The sequence below is a fragment of the Geotrypetes seraphini genome, chromosome 3 (assembly GCF_902459505.1).
Source record: "Geotrypetes seraphini chromosome 3, aGeoSer1.1, whole genome shotgun sequence".
NCBI classification, from domain to species: domain Eukaryota; kingdom Metazoa; phylum Chordata; class Amphibia; order Gymnophiona; family Dermophiidae; genus Geotrypetes; species Geotrypetes seraphini.
The window spans coordinates 222950321-222974660 of NC_047086.1; the positions used below are offsets into that span (position 1 = coordinate 222950321).

General features: G+C 41.8%; 1 protein-coding gene and 1 pseudogene across 2 annotated transcripts; both read right to left on the bottom strand.

Moving 5' to 3' along the window:
* Positions 1-377: 377 nt before the first annotated feature.
* On the bottom strand, positions 378-665 carry LOC117356375 (annotated as a pseudogene).
* Positions 666-7957: 7292 nt separating this feature from the next.
* Positions 7958-23082, bottom strand: LOC117356571 (autophagy-related protein 101-like). 2 transcript variants are annotated; one of them, XM_033935951.1, is made up of 3 exons: positions 22925-23082; positions 14017-14318; positions 7958-9477 (listed from the first exon to the last, which is right to left on the bottom strand). In XM_033935951.1, exons 1-3 carry the CDS (start codon positions 22938-22940, stop codon positions 9082-9084), a joined length of 714 nt encoding a protein of 237 aa, XP_033791842.1. In that variant the 5' UTR covers positions 22941-23082; the 3' UTR covers positions 7958-9081. The 2 variants fall into 2 exon arrangements, with proteins under 2 accessions (XP_033791842.1, XP_033791843.1); XM_033935952.1 differs by lacking the exon at positions 22925-23082 and adding an exon at positions 22856-22877.
* Between the last annotated feature and the right edge of the window lie 1258 nt (positions 23083-24340).

The window sequence follows — 24340 nt, forward strand, 5'->3', positions numbered from 1 at the left end:
CTATAATGTAATCCGCCTAGAACCGCAAGGCACAGGCGGAATAGAAATCCCTAATGTAATGTAATGTAATGTAATAGAGATGATGAATGAGCGTGCAACTGATAGGGGGGAATATTCACAGAAATATTTCCAAGTCTGTCCACCCCATCTCCTTATGTTGATCAAAAGTGGGGCCAGTTCTTAAAAAAAAAAAAAGCAAGCAAGCAAGGATGCACATATACTGCATATTTTATGTATAATAAAGAAAAGGAAGAGGTTGAAGAAACTATACTGGAGTAGTCAGAATATGGCCAAACAGATCTTGGATATTTTTGTGACCATGAAGGGTGGTGGTGGTAGAAGAAGCACAGTTCAAGAATGAAGAAGTAGCCTCCTTATTAGAATATTCCTCCTGTTTACTGCTGGAATACATCAATTGTATCTTCATCTTCCATGTCTAACTGTGCTGGTGTGTCTGTTTCATTGATTGGCTGCCCATCAAACCAGAATCTGATCTACCTCATTGACAAACCCTGTCTCTCACAATAGGCTTTTCATTAGTTTATTAAGTGGCATATGTTTTTAATCTTAAACTGCCCCACAGAACCATCTTGCCCCGATACTGTCAGATTAATAGGGTCATTATTTTCAGTCTTCACCCCTTCCTTGGGCTTCAAATCTGCCATAGCGATACCAGATAGTCATCCGCCGCACAAAGAGCCTGAACCTCCTAAGATTCTACCGGAAGTTACATCTTTTAATGGATGATTCTTCAATTGTATCAATGCAGTAAGAGGTAAACCTTTGTGCTATGGGAATAGCCTCTCACCAGCACAATGCCACATTTCTCCCTCCATCACTATGTCCAATATTCCTCACCCTTGCATCCCCTTCAGTCTACCATCTCCACCACCATATCCAACATTTCTCCCTCTCATCCTTCTAATCCCCGTGCATCTCTACCTCACTTCTCTCTCTGCCCAATTTTCCTTTCTTCCTTTCCCCATGTGCACCATCTCTCATTCACACACTCATGCCCAACAATTCTCCCTTTCTATTCCCTCCTTCCTGTGTCCCAAGTTAATGCCCCTTTCCTCCCTTCTCCGTGATCCATCCACAGAAGCCACAGGCACCACCAGGGATCCCTCCCTTCTCCACCCCCACCTCACCAGAGCCAACATGCTCTACTCTTCCCCCCACCCCCAGCAGCAACTCCACACAGGAACAGGCCACAGAATGTGCAGCAACTCGCACACGGCCAGCGCATAAGCCTTCGCCCCTGACATCAATGAGAAGGTTCTGGGCCAGCAAGGCAGCAATTGGCTGGCCTGGAACCCTCTTTCCAAGGTCAGAACTGACTCTTTTTTTTTTGGGGGGGGGGGGGAAGGAGGCTGCATGAGAGTTGCTGCATGCAGTGAGTGGTGCAGCAGCAGGGGGCAGGCAGGGAGATTGCCCTGGCGGTGGCCAGGCCACATACCCCCAAGGGTATGTGTAGCGCATCTTCAGAAACACTGTCCTAGGTCAACTCCTATTATCAAGGCATCCACCTCCTTAGAAAAGTTCAAACAACCTCTCTCTGATAGCAAGGAATAAAGCTTTGCTGTCTTTAATCCTGACTCTAAGAGATCCCTGCTCAGCTAAAATAAGTGTTTGAATAGCCTGATGTATAAAGCTTTAGAAGACTTTTTAGTTACTATCCATATTTGAGTGACTGTAGGAGGAGTTTCCTGCACCGGTTTCCCCAACAGTACTTGAAGCAACTAAATTTTTCAAAATGCCAACTCATCTCTTTAAAAGATCATTCCCCACATCAGGTAGAATTCCCACTTCATACTGAGCCACTGGCATCGACTACCCCCACAGATCAGATCCCTTGAAAGACTCCTCAACTTTAGAAAAGCAATGAAAACATACCTCTGCACCTAAACTCCTAACCTTGACCAATAGTCTACAAAGAAATATATATTGGGACTAGAACTAGTATGTGTCACATAAGGATAACTTGCATCACACACTAACTTTGTTTGTCAAATTAGGATATAACTTGTACTGAAAACCTTGCACTATAAGGACAACTATAGAACACTGTATGTTATGTATAATATGTATCAAGTTAGGATAAACTTAAACTTATTGTAAACTAGTACAGAAATTATGCATGTTAAACCTGTAACCAATTCTGAGCTCCTGGGTGACAAAGGGATAGAAATCTAATTAAATAAATAAAATTTATCCTTCTTTTAGCTGCTTAGCTAAGACGTCTGGTCCTTTTCTAAATGAAACACACTTCCCAAGCTGTTGCAGGTATAGAGTGAACCAAACCGAGTCAGTGTTTTAAATCTGGAATGCATGTGTGTGTCAATGGTAATGTGGCATCAGCTTCCACAGCAGAAAAGGAAACAGTTTTGAGAAATGAGGGCTTACCTGCTAATTGTCTTTCGTTTAGTCCCTCCAAACCAGCACATGTGTATGTGTTTACACACAGATTACTGTCTTCAGTGATAAGTGGGTTGTGCAGTTCCTCTAAAGCTAGGCCTCAAATAGCCAAACAGCAAAACTAAGCCAAGCACTAGCTCAGAACACAAAACTGTGTTTCTTTTTGGGTTTTGGTTTGTTTGTTTTTTCAAATAGAAACCAAAAAGAATGAATCACCATCACAGCACTAGAAGCCCACCAGATAAGCTAGTGCAGTGATTCCCAACCCTGTCCTGGAGGAACACCAGGCCAATCGGGTTTTCAGGCTAGCCCTAATGAATATGCATGAGAGAGATTTGCATATGATGGAAGTGATAGGCATGCAAATTTGCTTCATGCATATTCATTAGGGCTAGCCTGAAAACCCAATTGGCCTGGTGTTCCTCCAGGACAGGGTTGGGAACCACTGAGCTAGTGGACCAAATGCTGCTGCCCAGAAAGCAATAGCTGACTCCCCACTGCAGAATAAAGATTGCTAGCAATCCATCACACCCAGAACAAAAATAAGGAATAGGGAATGTTGCTACTATTTGTATTTTTTGCCAGGTAGTTGTGATTGAGATACTGGGCTAGATGGACCATCAGTCTGATGCAGTATGGCTATTCTTATATTTTTTTGTTTACCAGACGCTATATAAAAACTCCCCCACTACATCTTGGGTGGTTCCTGTGCTGTTCTGGAGGGGCTAAGAGAAAATTAGCAAGGTAAGCCCTAATTTCTCTTTCTACAGTATCCGTCCTGATTGGCATAGATATTGAGGTCAAACCAGGGAGGTGGGTGATGTCAATCATCAGAAGTGCTGCACAGGGGGATAGGAGGGAGGAATGGAATTCCCTTTTCCTGTGCAGAATCTTGCCATGCCAGCAGTGTTAGCACCAAATCTCATATCACAGTACCAGCAGCAATTCTCACGTGCTGCCTGTCACTGATGCAGAAGTCTCTCCGCAGCAGTGTGGGGGGGGGGAAGAGAAAAAGACTTCCAGGTTAGCAGCATGCGAGACACTGCCGATACTGCAATCTGAAGAAGCAAACCTTGAGAGTACAGGAAGGAAAATTGGTGGCACAGTATAAGGAGAAGGTGAGAGGAAGGAAAGATAGTGGCACAGGGGGGGGAAGAGAGACAGAGAAAGAACATGGGATAGATGAGGGAGATAGAAGGTAGAAGTTGCAAGATATTGGATCCAAGAGCAGAATGGAGAGATGCCTGGACATGGGAATAAGAGAACAATGGGAGAAAAGCTGGACAATGGGGGTCGAGTGCAGCAGGGAAGATGCTGGGCTTTAAGGGTATAGAGGAAGGAAGATGCCGAGAATGGTAGAACCTTTAGGGGGAAGAGAGGGTGGAAAGGAAACATAAGGAGAGAGATAACTGGGTAGAAATATGGTAATGGAGTTAAATTGAAGATGAAAAGGAATGGAGGGCTGAGGAAAGAACGAGATGGGGAATGGGAGAGAAGATGGAAATTTGATAGGTAGCTGAAAAGTGAAAAATAGAAGAAAGGCAGAAAAGAGCTAAAACGGAATGATCAATATGTCTGAGGCAGTGTAGTGAGGGAATAGACAGGAGAGAGTAGAAAGACAAATAAATAGCAGCCACTTGAAGGAGAATTAGCAGAGGACGGGAAAGCAGAAAAAAATAGATCATCCAACCAACAAAAGGTACAAGAAAACCATTGTAACTGTTTTAAATGGAATATGGGTAGTTAGCAAAATAGTGTTTTAATTTTAGCTTATAAACTTGCAGAATTTTGCCAGGAGCAAAGAGGTTGAAAGGGAAATATCTTGCATATGGTGGAGGGGAGGGAAATATGCATGGATAAGAGAGAAATGTTGAACTTAGGGAAGAGAGCAGGGAGAGACAGTGCATGGGAAGAGAGTGAGAGTGAAGAAAGTGGGAAAAATAGAAAGCAAATTTGCTTACCTGTAACAGGAGTACTCTGTCTATAGCAGGGGAATGCAGTCACACTTGTTGGCGACGTTTTCTGACTGAGCCTGTGTGCTGATACTCTCCCCTAGCAAATATCTTGAATGGGGATGGATTTCAAATTCACTATTTAAGAAACTGTAGCTCGTACTTTGAGCCCCAATTGAACCAGACAGTTTGTTCTTGAGTAGCAAAAATTGATGCTCTTTTTAATGCTGGCTTTCTCTGGTAGCTGGATTGTACGACATGAATAGTTGTTTTGTGTGATGTAACTGATCAGTTGCTTTGAGATAATAGTAATGCTCTTCTGCAGTCTAGCGTGTGGAGAGATTGCTCTGCTGTAATGAGGAGGGAATAACGATGGTAAAGTTATATTCTGGTTTAGATGAAAATCTGATAATTTTAGGAAGGAATTTTGAATGTGTGTAATTGGTTTTTTTTATTAATTTAACATATTACAAAATAAACTTGTTAAAGCAACACCGTGAATTCTAAAATGAAGGAAAAAAAAGAACACATGTATACACTTCCTTAAACCACAATTTAAGTGGGAGAGCGTACCGTGTACCTTGTACCAATTAAATAAGGAATGCAAAGTATTATGATTACCCGGTAATAGGCCCTTAGCATTATAGCCCCTCTCTATACATAACCAGTCAGCTAATGCTCAAGCAATTTTTTTTTTATTAAAAAAAAAAGCAGCTCTTAATTGCTCTGGAATGGAAGCACTAATAGATCTTGTTTCTTGCAATGCGTCAGGAAACATTTCTCCTCGAGTAACTTTAGTTACACCAGGATACCCTCAAAAATAGTTCAGAGGAATGTTGGAAATAAAGGCTTACGAGTGTTCAAGTCCTGCTCAAAAACAAAGGAGTCCAAAGTAGCCCTAACAGATGAATCAGTCACAGGCTTCTAAAACAGCTGAAATGTTATTTAAATCCATTTGAATAGTCTGGGCGGGGGTTACCATTTATTGCTCCTTGGAGGTATAAGTTCTGAGGAATATTTCTTTAAACCAGGAGTGTCCAATGTCGGTCCTCGAGGGCCGCAGTCCAGTCAGGTTTTCAGGATTTCCCCAGTGAATATGCATGAGATCTATCAGCATACAATGAAAGCAGTGCATGCAAATAGACTTCATGTATATTCATTGGGGAAATCCTGAAAACCTGACTGGACTGCGGCCCTCGAGGACCGACATTGGACACCCCTGCTTTAAACATTTCTAATGGAGAAATTCCAAGGTTTTGTGGAAAATTTAAAATTTACTAATTTAGTCTGATTGTAATTCTCAATTTTCTTCTGTTAGTGTGAATATTTTAAATTCCTGAAGAGAAGATACCTTTGCCTGAATCTGTGTAATCATGGTCTTAAAATCTGAATTACTCTGCTCAAGAGATTTAACTAAGTCATCCATTTTCCTTGCCAGAGCTTTTACCTCTCCGGATGTCTTGGTTGCAGCAGTATTGAGTTTCTGAAGCAAAGACCAAATTGCTTCCAGCATGACCACTTCGGTTCTCAATTCCATCGCTCAAACGCTTCCATTCTTGGATCCCTCTTTAGGCAATTCATTAGTTGCAAGTTCAGCAACTCCACTGAATGTAGTTGCTGCTGGACAAGGAAAAATTGCTGCCATCTCATGCCCCAGCAAGGAAGCAGCTACTCTTTCCTCATTAGGTAGGTTCCAATGGTGAACCTCTATTGTTTGCTGCACTACGCCTTGGATAGAGATTCCCAATTGCCCATATTAACTCTACTATCAAAATGGTTGAGATGACCTCTTGCAGCAGTTACATGAGACTATAAATAGAAGTCATGCAATTTTGTTTTAATTTATGCATTTTTATACATGTTTTAGATTGACAATTTAGTTGAGTTGTTAGGTGTTTTTGATTACTGTATTAGTGACCCCTAATGTCGGGTCTACTTTACTGTATATTCTGGACTGAAATAAACAAGTTTTGTTTTATCCTGCTGCCTCCTTTGGATTGCTCATTGTCTGTTCCCACTTGCTTCCTTGTTAGCAGTCATGAAGCCATTTTGAGAGAACAGCCTGCAGGGGCAGAAGTACCTGGGAATTGCTCCTGCCCCAACTAGACCACAGGAATTGTAAGATAGGCCTGAAGGGGGTGCATGTAGGAAGGAGGGGGGACAAGACAAAGCACAAGTTTTCAAATTTTCACTGAAAAAAAACTACCGGTAGTTTAGCCAATACTGAAACCATGGCTACAGCTTTGGTCAAAACTAGGCAAAAATGACTTGGGGCCATGTTTCAACACCATATCCAAACCCAAAATGCTGTCAGCCTCCAGTATGATGTGCACCAGCCTCCAAAGCAAAGGCTTCACACAATCAACTAGGACCTTATGAGCAGTGAAAATGAAGTTCTAATCAGAAACACCAGATGTGAGGAGAAAGCAAAAGAATAAATACCACAAAGCTGATGCTGCAGCCTATGTCGGCACTAAACATTTTGTCCAAAGCTCATAAGATAACCACACCCCAATAAGTAATTAAAACCCTTTCTACTCCCTCCAAAGAAAAAGACCCTCAGTACTCACATACCCTTAGAGCAAATTTAACTGTAGAAAGTTCTTTTCACTCAAAGAGAATAAGCTAATGTGGGAGGGGAGAGAGGGAGGAGCCGACTCCTCTCAGAAGTTCCCAGGCTCCTGAAAAACTAACCTTCAAAAATTTTTTTTTAAGTAAAGAGAAAGGTGCACCCATTCCCTCAACTGATTACTGTATTTACTTGAATACAAGTTTGAGACCCACATTTTTCCCCCCAAAACGGAGGAAAAATGGTCGACTTGAATACAAGATGAGCAGCTTAATATTCAAGTGCCTTGCCAGGATCTACACCCAACACCCCTTTCCAGGCTCTGCACCCTGTTGTCATCCCCTGCCTATTGTACCTCTTCTCTGCCAATATCCTGCATGCCACCATGCCTTCCCTATAACCCATGTATCTGGAATCCCTGGTAGTCCAGAGAAAGTGGGCAGGAGCACGCTTTCTGTGATCCTGCCCCGAGTTCTGACAGTTCAGCTATATTGAGCAGGAGGGCAGTTTGAACGCGGCGTGGTTTGCTGAATGGCTGCAGCAAGTCTCACGAGAATTTGTGAGACCTTCAAAATTGATAGTTTCATATTAAACTGTACCTGTGTGCACCTCCTTGCATTAATCTCTTCATAAGCGCAGTTAATAAATTCCAATAAAAAAAAAAAAAAAAGGACAGAGCCTACAAGTCTTTAATCTGTCTGCATCTTCTGGCTGATGGGTATAACCCACAAGTTCTGAACTGGTCTGGTAAGGATGCTAAGGAAGGACTAGTTTACTAAGCTTTTTTCATCAGAAAGACAGAAGAGAAAAGCTTTAGCACATCAGGCCATGGGTGTTTCCAAACACAGGCAGTGCCCTCTTCTAGAGGCTTTAAAATGTTAGCTCTACAAATTCTCAGCTCTGGCCAACAACTTAGCTCAGAATCGGGTCTCTTGCACAGCAACATTCAGCTAGTTAAGGTGAGACCAACATGGAGATTAAAGTCACTCAGGAAAAGGAAAATAAGACATTTATGGATTCACCTCATTTGCAGTTCAATGCTTTACTGAAAACAGTACACCTTCACCACAAATTTCATAATGCAATTAAAATATCAGAAACATATGTAGCAAAAAAATCAGATCTTGTCAGAATGGTGCATGTTAAAACAGATTATACATGTTACAAGGGATGAAGTCTACTTGCTTTTCCCAACATTGTCTGTAGTGGTTTTACTATAAGGCATGCTTGCAGAGTATTTTACTTAGGTTGAATAAAAGATATACTAGTGAAATTCTTGTTATACTACACAGATGCTCAAGTAAGACTCGTTCACCACCATACGTACAGATTACTTTACAGACAGAAGTCATAAGAAGCACCCATTTAATGCCATCTACCTTTATTTCTTGCCATAGGCTGTGCTGAAGAACATCTTATCTGGAGGTACAACCTCAGCACATGAAGTTATCTGTCCTCCCTTCTTGGGCTCAAGGATACTGTACAACTAGTGCACCCATATCAGGGTATCTACACTCACATCCACTATGCGAAAGCCCACAACATTCTGACCAAAGCAAAGCTCTGGTTTGTTATTCAGATCAAATAGGAGAAAAGATAATTATCCATTACAAGACTGTAACCTGTGAAGTACAGATTCATAGAGATGGCTAATATAGTCCTCAAAGCTGCTGGCACTGAGAGATTTTGTACTCAGAGGGTTTTAAGGATTAGGGTCAACTGAAATCAAGAGCATTTGTGAAACAGTGGTGCTGCTGTGGAAAGGAGTGCTAAGCATGTGGCAGGTACATAAAGCCCTAAAAATTCCTCTACTTCACTACAGTGCAAAAGGTGCAAGTCTGAGGGGATACCTTCCAATAAGTAAAATTACCAACTAACCTGCACCCTCACCCTAAGCTATACACCTTTAGTATAACAGTCATCAGTACCAGATGTTTCTGCCTCATTCATAACTGTAAGGAATGAACAGATAAAGAACCAAGTCAGAAATTTACAAACACTTAAATACTACTTTTTCCTCACAGATATGTACTCTTTCCTTGCCAGCTGGCTACATATAACCTTTGTAAATTACACCATCTACAGCAAACTGAGGCTGATCACAAAAACTCCCAACAAACTGGTAATTCTTCAGAGTGGCTTTATCTAGAGCCAGTGTCCTTGATCAGTCTTCACTGTGGTAGTAACAGAGGTGCCAAGTGAATCTGTAATTTGGTAGGAGATTTTGTACAAGTAAGGTTGAACATCCTTTAAACTTGTGTCAAAAACATTGTCCACCTCTGACTGTGTTGGCATCTTTGGCAGGTACTCATGCCTGTTCATCACTTCCACAATATTGATGATCTTTTCACCAAGTTTCTCCCCCACCTTTTCCTGGCATATCTGTTGCTCTTGCTCATTGGCCAAGTTCACCACATTGACCTTGATGGTCCACACCTCCCAAGGGATGCACTCATCTTCGAGTGGCCAATATGACACTTTCTGATAAAATTCCAGGGATATTTGCCCTAGTCCATCACTTCCCAAATTCTGCAGAGCATTCTACAAAGGAACAGAAAACAAATTATTAACTATGAGCAAAAAAAAAAAGCCAAAAATGCATATACAACCAAATATTAACTTTTTTTTTGCTAATGTGTAAACTAAAGTTTTATGGAAAGATTAGGTTCTTAACTCAATCTTATTTTTAGTAGACACACTATTCCTGAACCTGTGGGTTGTCAATCCCTTCCCATAAGGATTCCTGTAGATAGCCTCATTAGCATTCTTTTGCTCCTCCTTCCATCCCTCTGGGCTGTCCTCCAATTCCTCAGTTCATACCAAAGCAGATAGTCAGACCTGGAGAGGAATCAGAATAGGGAGGGGTATGGGGACTCTTCCTGAGCAACATGTCATTTTGGCTTGTATCAGTAATAAGGTGAACACAAACAAGTCGCCATTCAGAGCGTAACCTGCACTAACTGCCTCTTTTACAAAGCTGCACAGCAATGGCCCCGAAGCCCTTTAAACCTCTGTGGTCTTTGGGGCCATTAGTGCAGCACAGCCGTTAGTGCGGCTTTGTAAAAGATGCCGCAAGAGTGTGGGATATTCTCCAGATACCCCCTAGATTCATCAATGCAGCAGTTGCGTCCTCTATCCTTGTTACAACTGGATAAAAGAAAGAATCGAAGTGTCCATATGCCCCAGCACATTTGAGGCAGTAAGCAGGCAAATGAACATCTGACAAGGTGGGCTTCAGGAATAGAGTATCTGTCTATTAGAAAGAAGATTAGAGGTAAGAACCTAATCTTTTCCTTCTAGTGTGACAAGACACTATTCCTCTCAAGTTTAGGGCAGGACAAACGAACCTCCTTACAGAACAGATGATCCGAATGCTATTCGAAGTCCTGTTTGTCCACCCCCTTTTTTTTTGTTTAAAACACAAAAGCTTGAATGTTTGGAGAAAGGAACAAGTTGCCTCTCCAGATTTCTTCCACTAAAGATTCTGTCCTTAAAGCAACGCTTCTAGCGTAGCGTCCTTTCATGGATATAGGTGGATGCTTTTCACTTCTGATACTGGCTGAAGTGGCCATACAGATTTATCTGGAAATGGACACTTGAGGCCATCAGCCTTTACAGGCAGTCCCCGCTAAAACAAACGATCTGACAATTTAAATTTGTTCATATCCTCTAAATACAATCTGCAAACGTATAACAATTTCAACATCCTATCACTGTTTCTTGATCCTGAGCATACTTCTTGGTTCATGAGGAAGCTGGAAACTTTTTTTTTTTTTTACTGAAAGTGAAGACTTAAGACCACACCTGAATCCAAAACTATAAGGAAGAGATCTCTGCATGACAAAGCCTGTAGTTCAGACACTCTGAGGCAATCGCTACCACAAACACCATCCCGATGGTAAGGTCCATCAGAGAAGCTTGCTCCAGAGGTTCATAGTGTGCTCCAGCTAGCACACGCAGGACCATATTAATACTTCATGCCGGAAAAGACTGTTGTACTGGTGGAAGGGGACATAAGGAGCCCTTCAAAAACCAGGCCACATCTGGATACTCAGCTATGGTGCTTATTAATCCTAGGTTCACAAGATAAGCCCCAATCTGAATTTTCAGGGAGCCAACTGCTAGGCCTTTTTTCAGACCTTCCTGCAGGTATGCGAACACCAGAGATTGGTGCCGAGCTCAGTTCCTCACTTCTGAGCACACCAAGCTTGGAAGCATTTCCAGGCTTTTGCATATGCTGCTATAGTCACCTTCTTCCTACATCTTAGAAGGGTGGAGATGTCTCCATCCGAATAGCCTCCATACACTAAAAACATTTACTCAAAAGTTATGCCATAAGACCAAAGCATTCTGGACCCTGCCTGATCAGCCAGGGATGACAAGGAAGTCCGAGACCTTGATCTCTTTGTAGACAGACCAGGTCTGCATACCAGTCATCTTGACCAATCTGGTGCGCCATGATCCCACCCGAAAGTCTTCCTATCATGTGCCACAGAGGGAAGGTGTAAAGAAGGCCTTCCTTTGGCCAGGCTTCCACCAGGGTATCTAAGTCTTTGCTTCCTGGCTTGTTATCTTTGACTGAAGAACTGAGCAGTCTTCCTGTTGGCTGCCGAGGCCATCAGATCAAATGTTGGGCACCCCCACTGATTCAAAATGCACATGAAGGCTTCCCGAGACAGTGACCACTCCCCGGGATATCAGGTCTTCTGGCTGAGGAAATCTGCTTGCACATTGTCCACTCCTGCCACATGTGCTGCCAAGAGCACTGAGATGGGCTTCCACCCATCAAAACAGCATCTAAGCTTCCAAAGGTAGAGTAGCACTCTGTGCCCCCTGGTGATTGACATAAGCTACTGCCATTGTATTGTCCAAAAAAATCATACCGCTTTGTTTTGCGACTTGCTCCCAAACACCAGGCTGATAGCTTGAACTTCTAAGCGGTTGATCAACCACTTCCTCTGAGAACAGCATCCCTGAACCAGACGTCCTTTGCAATGTGTCCCCCAATCGTATAGGCTGGTGTCCGTTGTCAGTATCACCCACAGATATGCTAAGGGGAACTCCTGATGACTGGTGCTCCAACCACCAGGCTAGGCTGCAACAAGCTTCTGCTGGCCAAGGTAGTTACTGCTGGAGAGGAGCGCATCCTGGAACAGATGTTTGTGCCTTTATCCAGGGACTACATCCATCTCAGCACCTGCAAATAAATACCATTTTGGACGTTGGCAGCAAAAAGATAGTTGTCTTGGTTGATAACCAATTCACAGGACATTAGTATAATTTTTGCAGGGATGAAGATGTATGGGTGTAGGTCTCCTATCACTGATTATATATTTATAGGACAAGGTCATTTTATTACATATTTATGAGTAATAAGTGTTGCGATAGAGAAACTTTATCATAAGGATTATCTGGTTTTGTGAATAACTCTCGTTAGTATAAGATGATCCCAAAAACCTGACTGGTTTGCAGCTCATCATGACTGTAGTTTGACATCTTAGTTTGAGAAATGAACTAAAATGAGAAATGAACTAAAATAAATTTAGAATAGAGTGAATTACTAATATATTGTGTTAAGCTGTATAATGTTAATTATTGTGGAATGTAGTAATACATAGACACAGTACATAATAGCCTTACTGGGTTAGACCAATGGTCCATCATGCCCAGTAGCCTGTCCTCAGTGGCCAATGCAGGTCCCTAGTACCTGGCCAAAACCCAATGAATATCAACATTCCATGTCACCCATCCAAGGCAAGGAGTAGCTTCCCCCATGTCTCTCTCAATAACAGACTATAGACTTTCCTCCAAGAAGTTGTGCAAACCTTTCTTAAAACCAGCTATCTGCTCTTACCACAACCTCTGGCAATGTGTTCCAGAGCTTAACTATTCTCCAATTGAAAATTTCCTCTTATTGGTTTCAAAAAAGTATTTTCATGTAACTTCGTGTCCCTAGTCTGTCATTTTTGACAGTGTGAAAAATTGATCCACTTTGTAGCCATTCTACTCCACTCAGGATTTTGTAGATTTCAATCATATCTCCCCTCAGCTGTCTCTTTTCCAAGCTTTTTAGTCTCTTTCCTCATACAAGAGGAGTTCCATCCCCTTTATCATCTTGATCGCTTTTCTCTGAACCTTTTCTAGTTCAGCTAAATCTTTCTTGAGATAAGGAGACCAGAACTGAATGCCATACTCTAGGTGAGATCGCACCATGGAGCGATACAGGGTCATAATAACATTCTTAGTCTTGTTAACCATCCCTTTAATAATTCCTAGAATTCTATTTGCTCTTTTGACTGCTGCCACACATTGGGAGGAAGGTGTCATTGTATGTCTACGATGATACCAGAACCTTTTATGGGGGGCAGGGGGACATTGGTACTAATAACTTTTTGCTGAGATGTGCAAAAGACAAATAGGGAAGAGGGGGGGTGAGGTATTCATGGGAACACAGGGCTTTATTAAAGCAAGTTGAATGACGCAGCACGAAACATGGACACCTGGAATGCGCTTCCAGAGAGCGTAATAGGGCAGAGTACGGTACTGGGGTTCAAGAAAGGATTGGACAATTTCCTGCTGGCAAAGGGGATAGAGGGTTACTACACAGGTCCTGGACCTGTTGGGCTGCCACGTGAGCAGACTGCTGGGCACGATGGATCTCAGGTCTGACCCAGCAGAGGCATTGCTTATGAGGATCAGGTAACCATATATGGGAAATAGAAAACAGAGTTGGTGGTCCAAGAAATAAGGATAATGGGAGAAGTAAATAGAGGCATGGATAACTGAAGTAGAGGGAAACATTTGACAGATTATTCAATGCAAATTCAGGCTCCTTATAAGTTAATATTTCGCTTATGAATTTAAGACTTGCCTAAACAGCTAAAAAGCATTTTACTGCTGGATGCCATTACATCTGCTACATTTTGTGTTTTGATAAATATTTAAGACATGTGGCAGGAAAAGGCTCCCAAATGAAGTGCTTTCATAGTTCTTTCCCATTTTATTTACATTTTGTTTTATCTTTACTTCAAGCATTTTAACGTCTCATAACCTGTTTACACAGATTGGAAACTACTTTACCTTGAAATCTCCCACAGCCTTTTTAAAAATCTGGTCAAGTTCCTCAGAAGACACTCTCACATAAGTGAGCTTAATGAAGTCACAATCTATGTCTTGCATTCCCACTGTTCCAATGGAATAGGTCCCTTCGTTCTTGTAGTGGAATTTCCCAGTGCTCCGGTGGACGAGGATGGTATGAAGCAAAGCAAGCACTGCTTCCTCAATCTGCCGACCCTCCACCGACACTTCCAGCACTTCTGACTGACAGTTCATTGTAGGAACTGATGTGCAATCAGGAAGCTTTTCCTCTTGACAAACTTGTTCTGAAAATTAGAAATAAAAACCCAAGAATTATTTAACAAATGAAATCTGCTCAGCTCTTCTATGGTAACTCTTGAGAAAGTTACTACACTGTTCCAATAAAAAGGTATTTTACTGTCTGCAAAGACTTCAAACAGCAAACTTAATACAAAGCAAAATACCCAAGTCAGATTTAAGGTCTATAGAAAGAGAAAGACAAATTTCATAAATGAAACTAAGAACAAAGGAAAAAATTATTCAAAAATAAAAATGATTAGGGATGATATTCAACTAAGGGGAGGGGGAACTCTTGTTTACAATCATAACAAAGAACAAATTAATAAAGTTATATTGAATTACCAGACCTCAAATACCCAAGGCACTACTTAAATAATTTTCATGCCCTTACTGGGGTGGTTCATTCATCATTGGTCTTGGTAAAGTGACATGTGCTCTAAATCTTTTATGAACTTGATTAGATTGCATTCAATAAATATAAAGTGCATTCCGTGCACAAGGTGCTACAAAAAGAAAGGCACTTTTGTGCCCGACGGCTGCCCAACCGTTTCACACTCTTGTTTCGTCAGGGGTTATGCTGCCTTCTGTTCATGCACCCAAAAATCTTTGGGACGACTTGAAATAAAACCAAAATTACAAGCACCCGCACAGCATGGAGAACTAAACCACTAGACTATAAAGAGATTACAGCAGATCTGTCATAATCAATGTTTCCAAGTGCAAGGACAGGTGAAGCAACCAAATCCCTTTCCACAGTACACTGATAGAACCCAACTTACCACTGCTTTACCTGGCACAGCTGGACATCAAGCTTCCGACGATTGCTTACGTCATCTAGACAATCCCAACTGTGCTGGGGGAGGGACATAAATGTCCGGTAAAATGTTACTATATGTACCCTAACTGTGCATTGGTTTTTGTAACTTTTTTTTTTTAAACAAATAATGCTGCATTATTCATGCCAGCATGGTTGCTAAATCCTCTCCTCCAACTTAATGTCACTTTACGACACCTCCTGTACTTCCTAGCCACCCTTGTTCTCTTCCGGGGGACTTAGTAAAGCTTCTGGTCTCTGATCACACTGCTGGTGGTCTTGCTGAAATGCAGATCTCAGCTGTCACCTGAGCTAGCGGACTCCGAAGAGCAGTACTGCACTCTTCTCTTAAAAAAAGCCTTCCCCACAGTGCCCTGGAAGACCGTTTGAACCAGTGTTAAGTCACAACTTTATTATAATATGTTTTATAAAACCACCAAACCATCATTTCATGGCGGTTTACGTGCAGCTTGCGACCTCAACCATTGCCCCTATACCTATTGGAATCCGCCAGTAAGCTATTTTACACCCAGATTTTACAATGGATCTAGATTCTACTCAGATGGCCTTTTCCCACATGACCTCCGTGAAAATCACCCCAATCCTAAGAGACCCCAAAGGAACAACAGACCAACAGTCTAACTACAGACTCATAGCCTCAATACCGCTCTATGTCAAGCTAATGGAAGGCCTCGTAGCCAAAGCCCTAACCTTATACCTAGAAAACCACAACTTACTCCACCCTACAGTCTAGATTCAGAACCAACTACAGTACAGAGATCCTCCTAGGTTCTCTCAGACACCGCTAGACAATACCTCTCCACAGTAAAAAAAAAAAAAATGCTGATTATTCAACTGGATCTCTCCGCAGCTTTTGACCTGTTGGACTATGACATCCTTCTACAAATACAAGACTCTATAGGAATCACCAGCAAGGTATTATCGTGGTTTAAAGGATTCCTACAATCCAGAACCTACAGAGTCAAAACAAACAAAGAAAAATCAGAACCATGGTCCAACCAGTGCGGAGTTCCAAGGATCACCTCTATATCCCACGCTATTCAACCTATACATTTATCTCCCTCAGCTCCCACCTAGATAAACTAAACTTAATCTCTTACAGCTATGCAAACGACAATCATCCTCCTTCCTTTCGACCAACCAATACCCTTCAGGGCAGACAATACACAGAACACTTGAAACAGATGAAAGAACACAAAAACTAACTAAACCCTGACAAAAACAAACTTCATTCTACTTGAAAACAGCAAAACCACAACCATAACAAACCTAGTCATAAACTCTCATACCCCATTCAACCCACTTTAAAACTCCTGGGAGTGCTGATACAGACGCTGTACCATGCAGCCACAAAATAAAAAAATCATTTGCAGTTATGAGAAACCTAAGGCAAGTTCGAAAATGTGACAAAACAATTTAAACTTGTGGTACAATCCCTAGTCCTAGGACTAATAGACTACTGCAAGATACTATATAGCCCATGCCCAGCATCCATGATAAAAATACGACCATATCACAGAGGCATACCTCGAAACACACTGGCTCCCAGTTCAAGTGAGAGTACTCTTCAAATTCTACTGCCACTATTTAAAGCCATGAACGGAGACAGCCCAGCATACTAGAACAATCAATTAAATCAATCCCCCTCAACCAGACACAGGAGAACCCACACAGCATTCATGCTCCCGCCAACCAAAAACGTTGAACGAAAGAAACTGTATGACAACCTCCTAGCCACTAGAGCTGCAAAACTGGACCATCAACTCTCCAACCTACTAATCACGACCACAGACTTCAAAACCTTAAAAAAAAAAAAAAAAACAGACTTGACCCATGCACAACTTGCAATACTCCCTGATCCTTACCATCTTAGTAAATTTCCAGAATACTTATGTATCTCCAAAAGACCTAATACCCCATATGTAATATGCAATAATGTAATCCGCCTTGAACTGCAAGGTAATGGAATGGTGGAATAGAAATCACTAATGTAATGTACACAATTACACTAGGCAATTAGAAATACAAAGCCATATAATAAGTGAAAATAACAGTTCAGAATAAGATACTAAATGGCAAACTACAGCCCTATAAAAACTATAAAAGATAGTAATTACACAATACAAGTTGATTATACTAAAATAAAGTCTGTAGAATTGTCTAAACGAATGGATCATAAGATAGTAAACACTGACTACTAGCCTGTGATTTCAATACTCATCCTCTCCAAATTCTCAATCTGTACATGTTCAGTTAGCATGTAAGAGGCTCGTTCAATCATTCTTTAAAAAGTTTGGAATTACTTTCCAGGAAGGGGATTTGAGGCTTCTGCGATTTCTGATAACTTTAATTGAGACATGCAGCCAGGGAAGGATTAAAGGGTAGGGCCGAAAATGTCAGGGGGGCCCGACAGTGCGGTGCTTAAAGGCTGATTGGGTCCTTGCGGTACCGGCATTTCTCCCACTACCATCTCCCTTACCTTCACGGTCACCATCGCTGGATTCAGCAACAGCAGCGCTCCTCCATCCCTCCCGCCATATAGCCAAACCCCCACTGACCCTCCCATCTTTCCATCTCTCCCTCCCAATTGAACCCTGCCGACGCTCCCACGGTGAGATGGCCAACAAACCTCTTTGCTGTTTGTTTTGAATTTTATAAGAAAAAATACATACAAGTGGAAATAAAGAAGTAAATAAATAGGGGTAGGGCAGGGCTAGAAGGCCCAGTGTACTTGTGTGCCTAGGGGCCCTCCAAAAATTAATCCTGCCCTGCCTGCAGCACTGATTTTAATGAGCTGACTAGAGACAAAAAATACCACTGCTTTGGGATGTGATTTCAGCACTAGGACTGAACAAAAATCTCCCTAATTGAACTGAATAATTTGTTTATGTAGATATTAGCTAACAGTTTCAGCTTGAGGCATGAGCTTTCAAATTTGGAATCTCATTTATTGCCATTTATAGAGTTATTGGGCTCCAAGCTGAGGTCTGCAGGGCCAGTTCAAGAGGCTGTGGCACCCTGGACCAGCTTTTGGTTTTGTGGCTTACCCACTTACTTGTCCCTTCCTTTGCAACCCATCATGCCCCTGTCTCTACCCCACCCCAGTCTGACATGTCCTCTTATCTTCACCCCTAGACCCTCTACACCTTCCATGTTCCTGCACTCCCCCTCCTGTGTTCCTTCACCCAAGGGTTGGCATCTCTGCTGTCCCCCCCCCCCCCCATTCTATCCTGCAAGTCCAGCACCTCTTCCTTAGCCTCTGGACCAGCTAACCTGTTCTTCACTGGCAGCAGTAGTAACACACTACCTGAATAGAGCCTGCTCCTTCCCTCTGCAGTGACCTACCAGTGTGTAAACAGGAAATTACTGGCAGGCTCACAATCTAAATATGGTACCTGGGGTAATGGAGGGTTAAGTGATTTGCCCAGAGTTACAAGGAACAGAGCTGCAATTGAACCTACAACCTCAGTCTGATTCAGGAGGAAAAAGAAAAAGAAAAAAAAAAAATTCAGTTTGATGCGATTTGAGACAATTCAATTTGCTTTCTATGATACAACTTTAAAATTAGCTGGCAGGTTTATTTTGCTACATTTTCACCTACCCCATACACCTTTCTCCTCTCCAACCCCACACCAGCGCTGTCATGTGTATACAAGAACACAGTTAAGTCTAGCTCTCATACTCATTATCTTAACACCAGCTCTGGCAGGATACATATTTCAAATCCGACATTGTAATGACAAAATAGAAAATAAAAATTTCTACCATTTGTTGTCTGGTCATTTTATTATTCAAATCATGTTAGTCCTAGGTTCCGATTTCTGTTAACTAGCATGCTAGAGTCTCCTTCCCATTTGACTTCTTTTTTCTCCATGCTTTTAATCCATCTTCCATCTATGTACCTTCCCTTCTCTTTCCTCCTCCCTTCAGGTTCAGTACCCTCTCTCCCTTCCCCTCCAGCCCAGTATCTCTCTTCCCTCCAGCACCACCTACATCCTATGTGACCAGCACCCTCTCTCTCTTCTCTTGCCTTCCATCCAGCCCAGCTTACACCATGTGGCCAGCACCCTCTCTTCCCTTTCCTTCAGTCCTTCCCCATCCCATGGTCTGGCATCTTGTCTCCTTCCCTTCCATTTTTCCTCCCCCCTCCATGCTCTTATCTCCTCTCTTTCCTATGGTCTGGCATCACTCATCTCCTCCCTTCCTTCTACCTCCACTCCAACTGGAGGACTTTCCTCCTTACTCCTCCATCCTCTCAATTGGGTGCAGCTTTTTTTCTATCTCCTCCCGTAAATCTGATTTTTCTGCCTCAAGGCAAGTTAACAGATAACCTGCGATTGTCCTCTGTGCTTTTGAAGTTTGTGGTCTTCCAACACCCAGGATATAAAGTGATTGGTTATTATTTTTTCTTAAAAACCCTTCAACTTTATCTCTGAGCCAGGGTCTTTTTAAACTGTTGTCATTAATAGATTTGTCTTGAGCGTTCCCCATTTTAAAACCCTGATATCTGATCCAAGCCCTTATCATAAACCTGCTGCAGGTTGTAGGTTCAAGAAGTGTAACTTCTTGGCATGTCCTCTAGTCCAGTGTTCTTCAACCACCGGTCCATGGGCCAGTGCCGGTCCACAGAAATTTCCTGCCGGTCCACAGGGCCAACATGTGCATCAGGCCCAAAACAGTGTTCTTCAACCGCCGGTCCACGGTGCAATCGATGCGGCATTATCTTTGAGCCAGCTCCCTCTTCCTAACTGATTCATTGCATAAAGCCATGGGCCGTGGCTCCTAGGGGCATCCTGCGCCTGAATAGGAAGCCTTCTCTTTGACATTGCAACATCAGAAGGAAGGCTTCACAACTCACTGTTCTGTGAGCGTCAGGCCTTCCTCTGCTCGTCCCACCTTCTTCCTGTTTCCGCAAAGGCAGGACCCAGCACAGAGGAAGGCCCGACGGCAGGTGAAAGCAGACGCCACCACTGTTATCAGAAGGGGAAGAAGTTTGGATGGCGATGCTGACCCTAGCCCAAAGTAGGCTACCCCCCTGCAGTGCCTGAATCAGCGAATGATTTTTTTTTTTTTTACTCTACTCGGTGAATCAATTTGAATTGTGAATCAGACAGCACTAGCTCATGGTGCAGAGCCAGCAGCTCTAACCACTAAGCCACTCCTCGGAGAGAGGGCAAGAGTATCAATTCTACATCTGTTGGCAATAAAGCAATTTTAGTCTGTATCTGGATTGGAGAATCACAACCAGATATAGTATCATAACCGAGAGGCGACTTCTAAATTTAACTGAGGTTTCTGAAATCCAGTTGATTACAGGACCCGAGGTAGCATAGTTTTACTAAAGGTAAGGACTTGTCAGAGTTGGATCAAGAGCGAGCACTGGATGTAGTATACTTGAGATTTTAGCAAAGCCATTGATATGGTTCTGAATAGGCAACTTTATAAACACAATAAAACACCTATAGACCGCTACTATTCAATTATATAGTTCACTGAGGATTACAAATCAAGAAACTAGCCATAAACTAGGAATACAACAACATTACAAAAAAACAAAACACATTTTTAACAAATAAACCTAAAACAAAAGGAATTGGAACAAAAATTTCAGACATTTAGACAGGATAAATACCGACGCTCCTTCTTAACAGTGGGTGGCAGAGTTCCAATGTATAGCTGCCTGATAAGGCAACAAGGAGTTCAGTTTCATCTTAGATGTTATTCCATATACTAAAGGAACGTATAAATGAAGGTACTATGGATCGCAGGAGTCTATTCAAAAAGGCCAAGTCAATGGTACCTTAAACTTGATGCCAATTCAAATAAAATCTAAAAAAACCCAATATGCATAACTTGAATTGAATGCATTTTCTTATTGGAAGCCAGTGTAGCTCTTTCAATAAAGAAATCATTCTATCAAACTGAGAATTCTTGGTATGAATTCAAATGACTGGAATCGAAACTGGTTGAGTGGAAGGTGACAGAGGGTAGTGGTAAATGGTGCTAACTCTGAGGAAAGGAAGTTGCCAGTGGTGTGCTGCAAGGTTCAATTCTTGATCCAATTCTTTAACACTTTTGTGTCTGCCTTGTAAAATTTGCCTTTTTGTGGATGATACCAAAATACGTAATAGGATAAACACCTTAATGGTGTGGATAACATGAGGAGGGATGTATTGAAGCTTGGCAAAGAGTCCAAAAATTAGCAGCCAATATTTAATGCTATAGAAATGCAGGATCATTATATGGGCTCTAAAAATCCAAGGGAGAGGTACAGTAGAGGGGATGAGGTGCCCAAAAGATGAACGGGACTAGGGCGTGATCGTATCTGAGGATCTAAAGGTGGCCAAACAGGTAGAAAAGGTGATGGTTGAACTAGAAGGATGCCTGGGTACATAGGGAAAGGAATGTCCAGCAGAAAAAAAAAAAAAAAGGTGCTAGTGCCCCATATATAGTACATATCTAGTGAGACTTAGTTTAGAATCCTGTGTACAATTCTGGTGACCTTCAAAAGATATAAATAGGATGGAGCTAGTCCAGAGGGTAACTACTAAAATGGTCAGTTGCCTTCATCATGAAGCATATGGGAATAGACTTAAAGATCTAAATATGTATGTCATATAAGAAAGATGAGAGGTGAGATATAATAGAGAAATTACTCCCATGGAAAAATACACAGGAGGTGAGTCTCTTAATTGAGAGAAAGGTCTGGAATAAAGAGACATAGGATGAAGATAAAAGGGAACAGACTCTGGAGTAATCTGAGGAAATATTTTCTTTCCAGAAAGGATGGTGAAGATTGCATGATAGGATAAGTAAAAAGGGTGGAGAAGTTGCATTGTATGTTAAAAATAATATTAAAGTGACAGAATTGTGAGACCTAGGGAGTAAAGAAGAAGCACTGTGGGTTAATCTGGAAAGAAAGAATGGAAAATGCATTTATGTTGATGTGATATACAGGACTCCTTCACAGAAGAAACGGACAAAGATTTAATTAAAGATATTTGTAACATATCGATTGTGACCAGGCGTGGCCAAGCTGGACACAGCAAATGGCCCAGCCCAGTGCACATAAACCTCAGCCGAGTGTGAGCGAGGTTGTTTGGTAGCTTGATATGCATTAATAAAGAGTTCCAACAAATACTGGTGCAATTCTTTTATAAGTTTATTGTTCTAAACACCACTAACAAAAGCTTCAAAAGTGGCCTTCAGGTTTGTATCACCATTGCCTTTATGTTTCACCACACACAAGCTTCAAAACTTCAGTTCAAGCAAAAAGACACAAAAAAAAAGGTTTTTGTCTTTACAGGCAAAACTCCTTGGGGGTCACAGCATTAATACCCCCAAGGGTGGGATCTATTCCAAGTTTCCCTTGAAGTTTGCTTCTCACTAAATTGGTTGTGTGTGGATATTCATTCCTAGCCATAACTTCCCCACAGCACATAAACCATACAAGAATAGCCAAAAGGCAAAAAAAATAAGAAAACAAATGTTCTCTACTGGTTTTGTAGGCTTGCCACTTGCCCTGGTTGCATTCCAGCTTAAACTACTTTAATCAATGGCACTTATCTTAAAGTTCAAAAAAACAAACTTCCTTCTGCTTTATAATTAACCTGAGCAGACCTTTATCTTCAATAGCCCTTAGCTCATTTCCATAATCTCTATACTGGATAATTCAGCCACTTCTGTGTCCATTGCACAGAAACTCACATCATCTTCCATTTCATTTACAGATGATGAGTCAAAACTATCCATAGCTTCTTCACTAAGAGCATGTACCTGAGCTTTCTGCCATGCTCTGTGGCTTTCAGTGGCTGTAGTCTGCTGACTCTGCTCCCTTCCAATTGCACTGCTGCTCTAGATTGCTGGAACTGCTTGGGAATGTGGGTTACACCCTTTTCTTTCCTTGCAGTGAGCTGATTACTACTCACTGCAGGTGAGTTTGAGAAACCTGGTTTCTGGGGCCTTCTAATCTGGTTTAAACCAGTCTCAAACAGATTAGGATTGGCTTGTGATCCAGTCCTGTTTTTCCCCTTCACTATTCCCTGTGCTACTGGGAAATGTAGTTTCTCTTACAGAGTTCCTACAGCTGTTTGGGAAAAGCTAAACCAGTCTTTGTCTTCTTGGGCATTGTTTGAGGAGGCTTTAATGAAGGAATACTTTGCCCTGAATATTCCTGGGAGCTGCTCTGGGTGTTATGCTAGCAGTTTTAGGAATCATTTTACTGTTTTTATTAGATTCCTGTTCTGGTAAGGATTCCTTACAGCTCACAGGGGCTGCCCTGTGACACTATGTAGGAAAGGGGAAGTACTACTGATAGGTGATTTTATTTTGCCAGACTTTGAATGGACCATCCCAGCTGCAAGGAAGCGAGGAGATCTTGGATTAGCTACATGAAAAATTGCTCCAGCAATTAATTACAGAATAATCTTCTTCCACTGCAGGTAATTGACAGAGATTTTAAGAAAAAATGGGATAAGCATGTGGGATCTCTTCATGGAAAACCAAAAAAAACTCTGTGGATTTTCTTCTTTGTGGATATTTTGGGGTCAATTCCTTTTGTTTTTTGCTTATCTCTTCATGAAAGAAATTAGGGGGGTGGGTCATTAGAGTGGGCAGACTTGGTGGGCCGTGGCCCTTTTCTGCCGTCATTTTCTATGTTTCTAACCCACGCTGGATAGAACTGTTCTAGAATTGATGCTTACAAATGGGGAAAGTGTTTCTGAGGTTACGTTGGGTGATCATTTGGCATCTAGTCACTACACCTTAAGTACTGTGTGCAGTTCCCACATTTCAAGAAAAAGGTAGAGAAAAGCAACCAAAATGTTTAAGCAGATGAAAAGACGCTTATATGAGGAAAGGTAAGGGCTCTTCAGCTTGGCGAAGAGATGGTTAATATACATAACATAAACACAAATGGTTATAGATTAGCAGACAGAGCGGGTTCTAGGTTAATGTGCATAATATATACACAGAACAGGTTACAATTTGCCATACTTATAATACAGTGTGTTCATCCTAATTTGATATCTATATGAACAAGGCAAACTCTAGACTTTCAACACACTTAATATAAAAATAAAAAATAAACACCTCAGCCATGAATTGCTAGGCTGGTGGCAGGCAAATATTGATAGATATTCAGTGTCTTGAAAGTCTAGAGTTTGCCTTGTTCATATAGATTTCACTTTACTG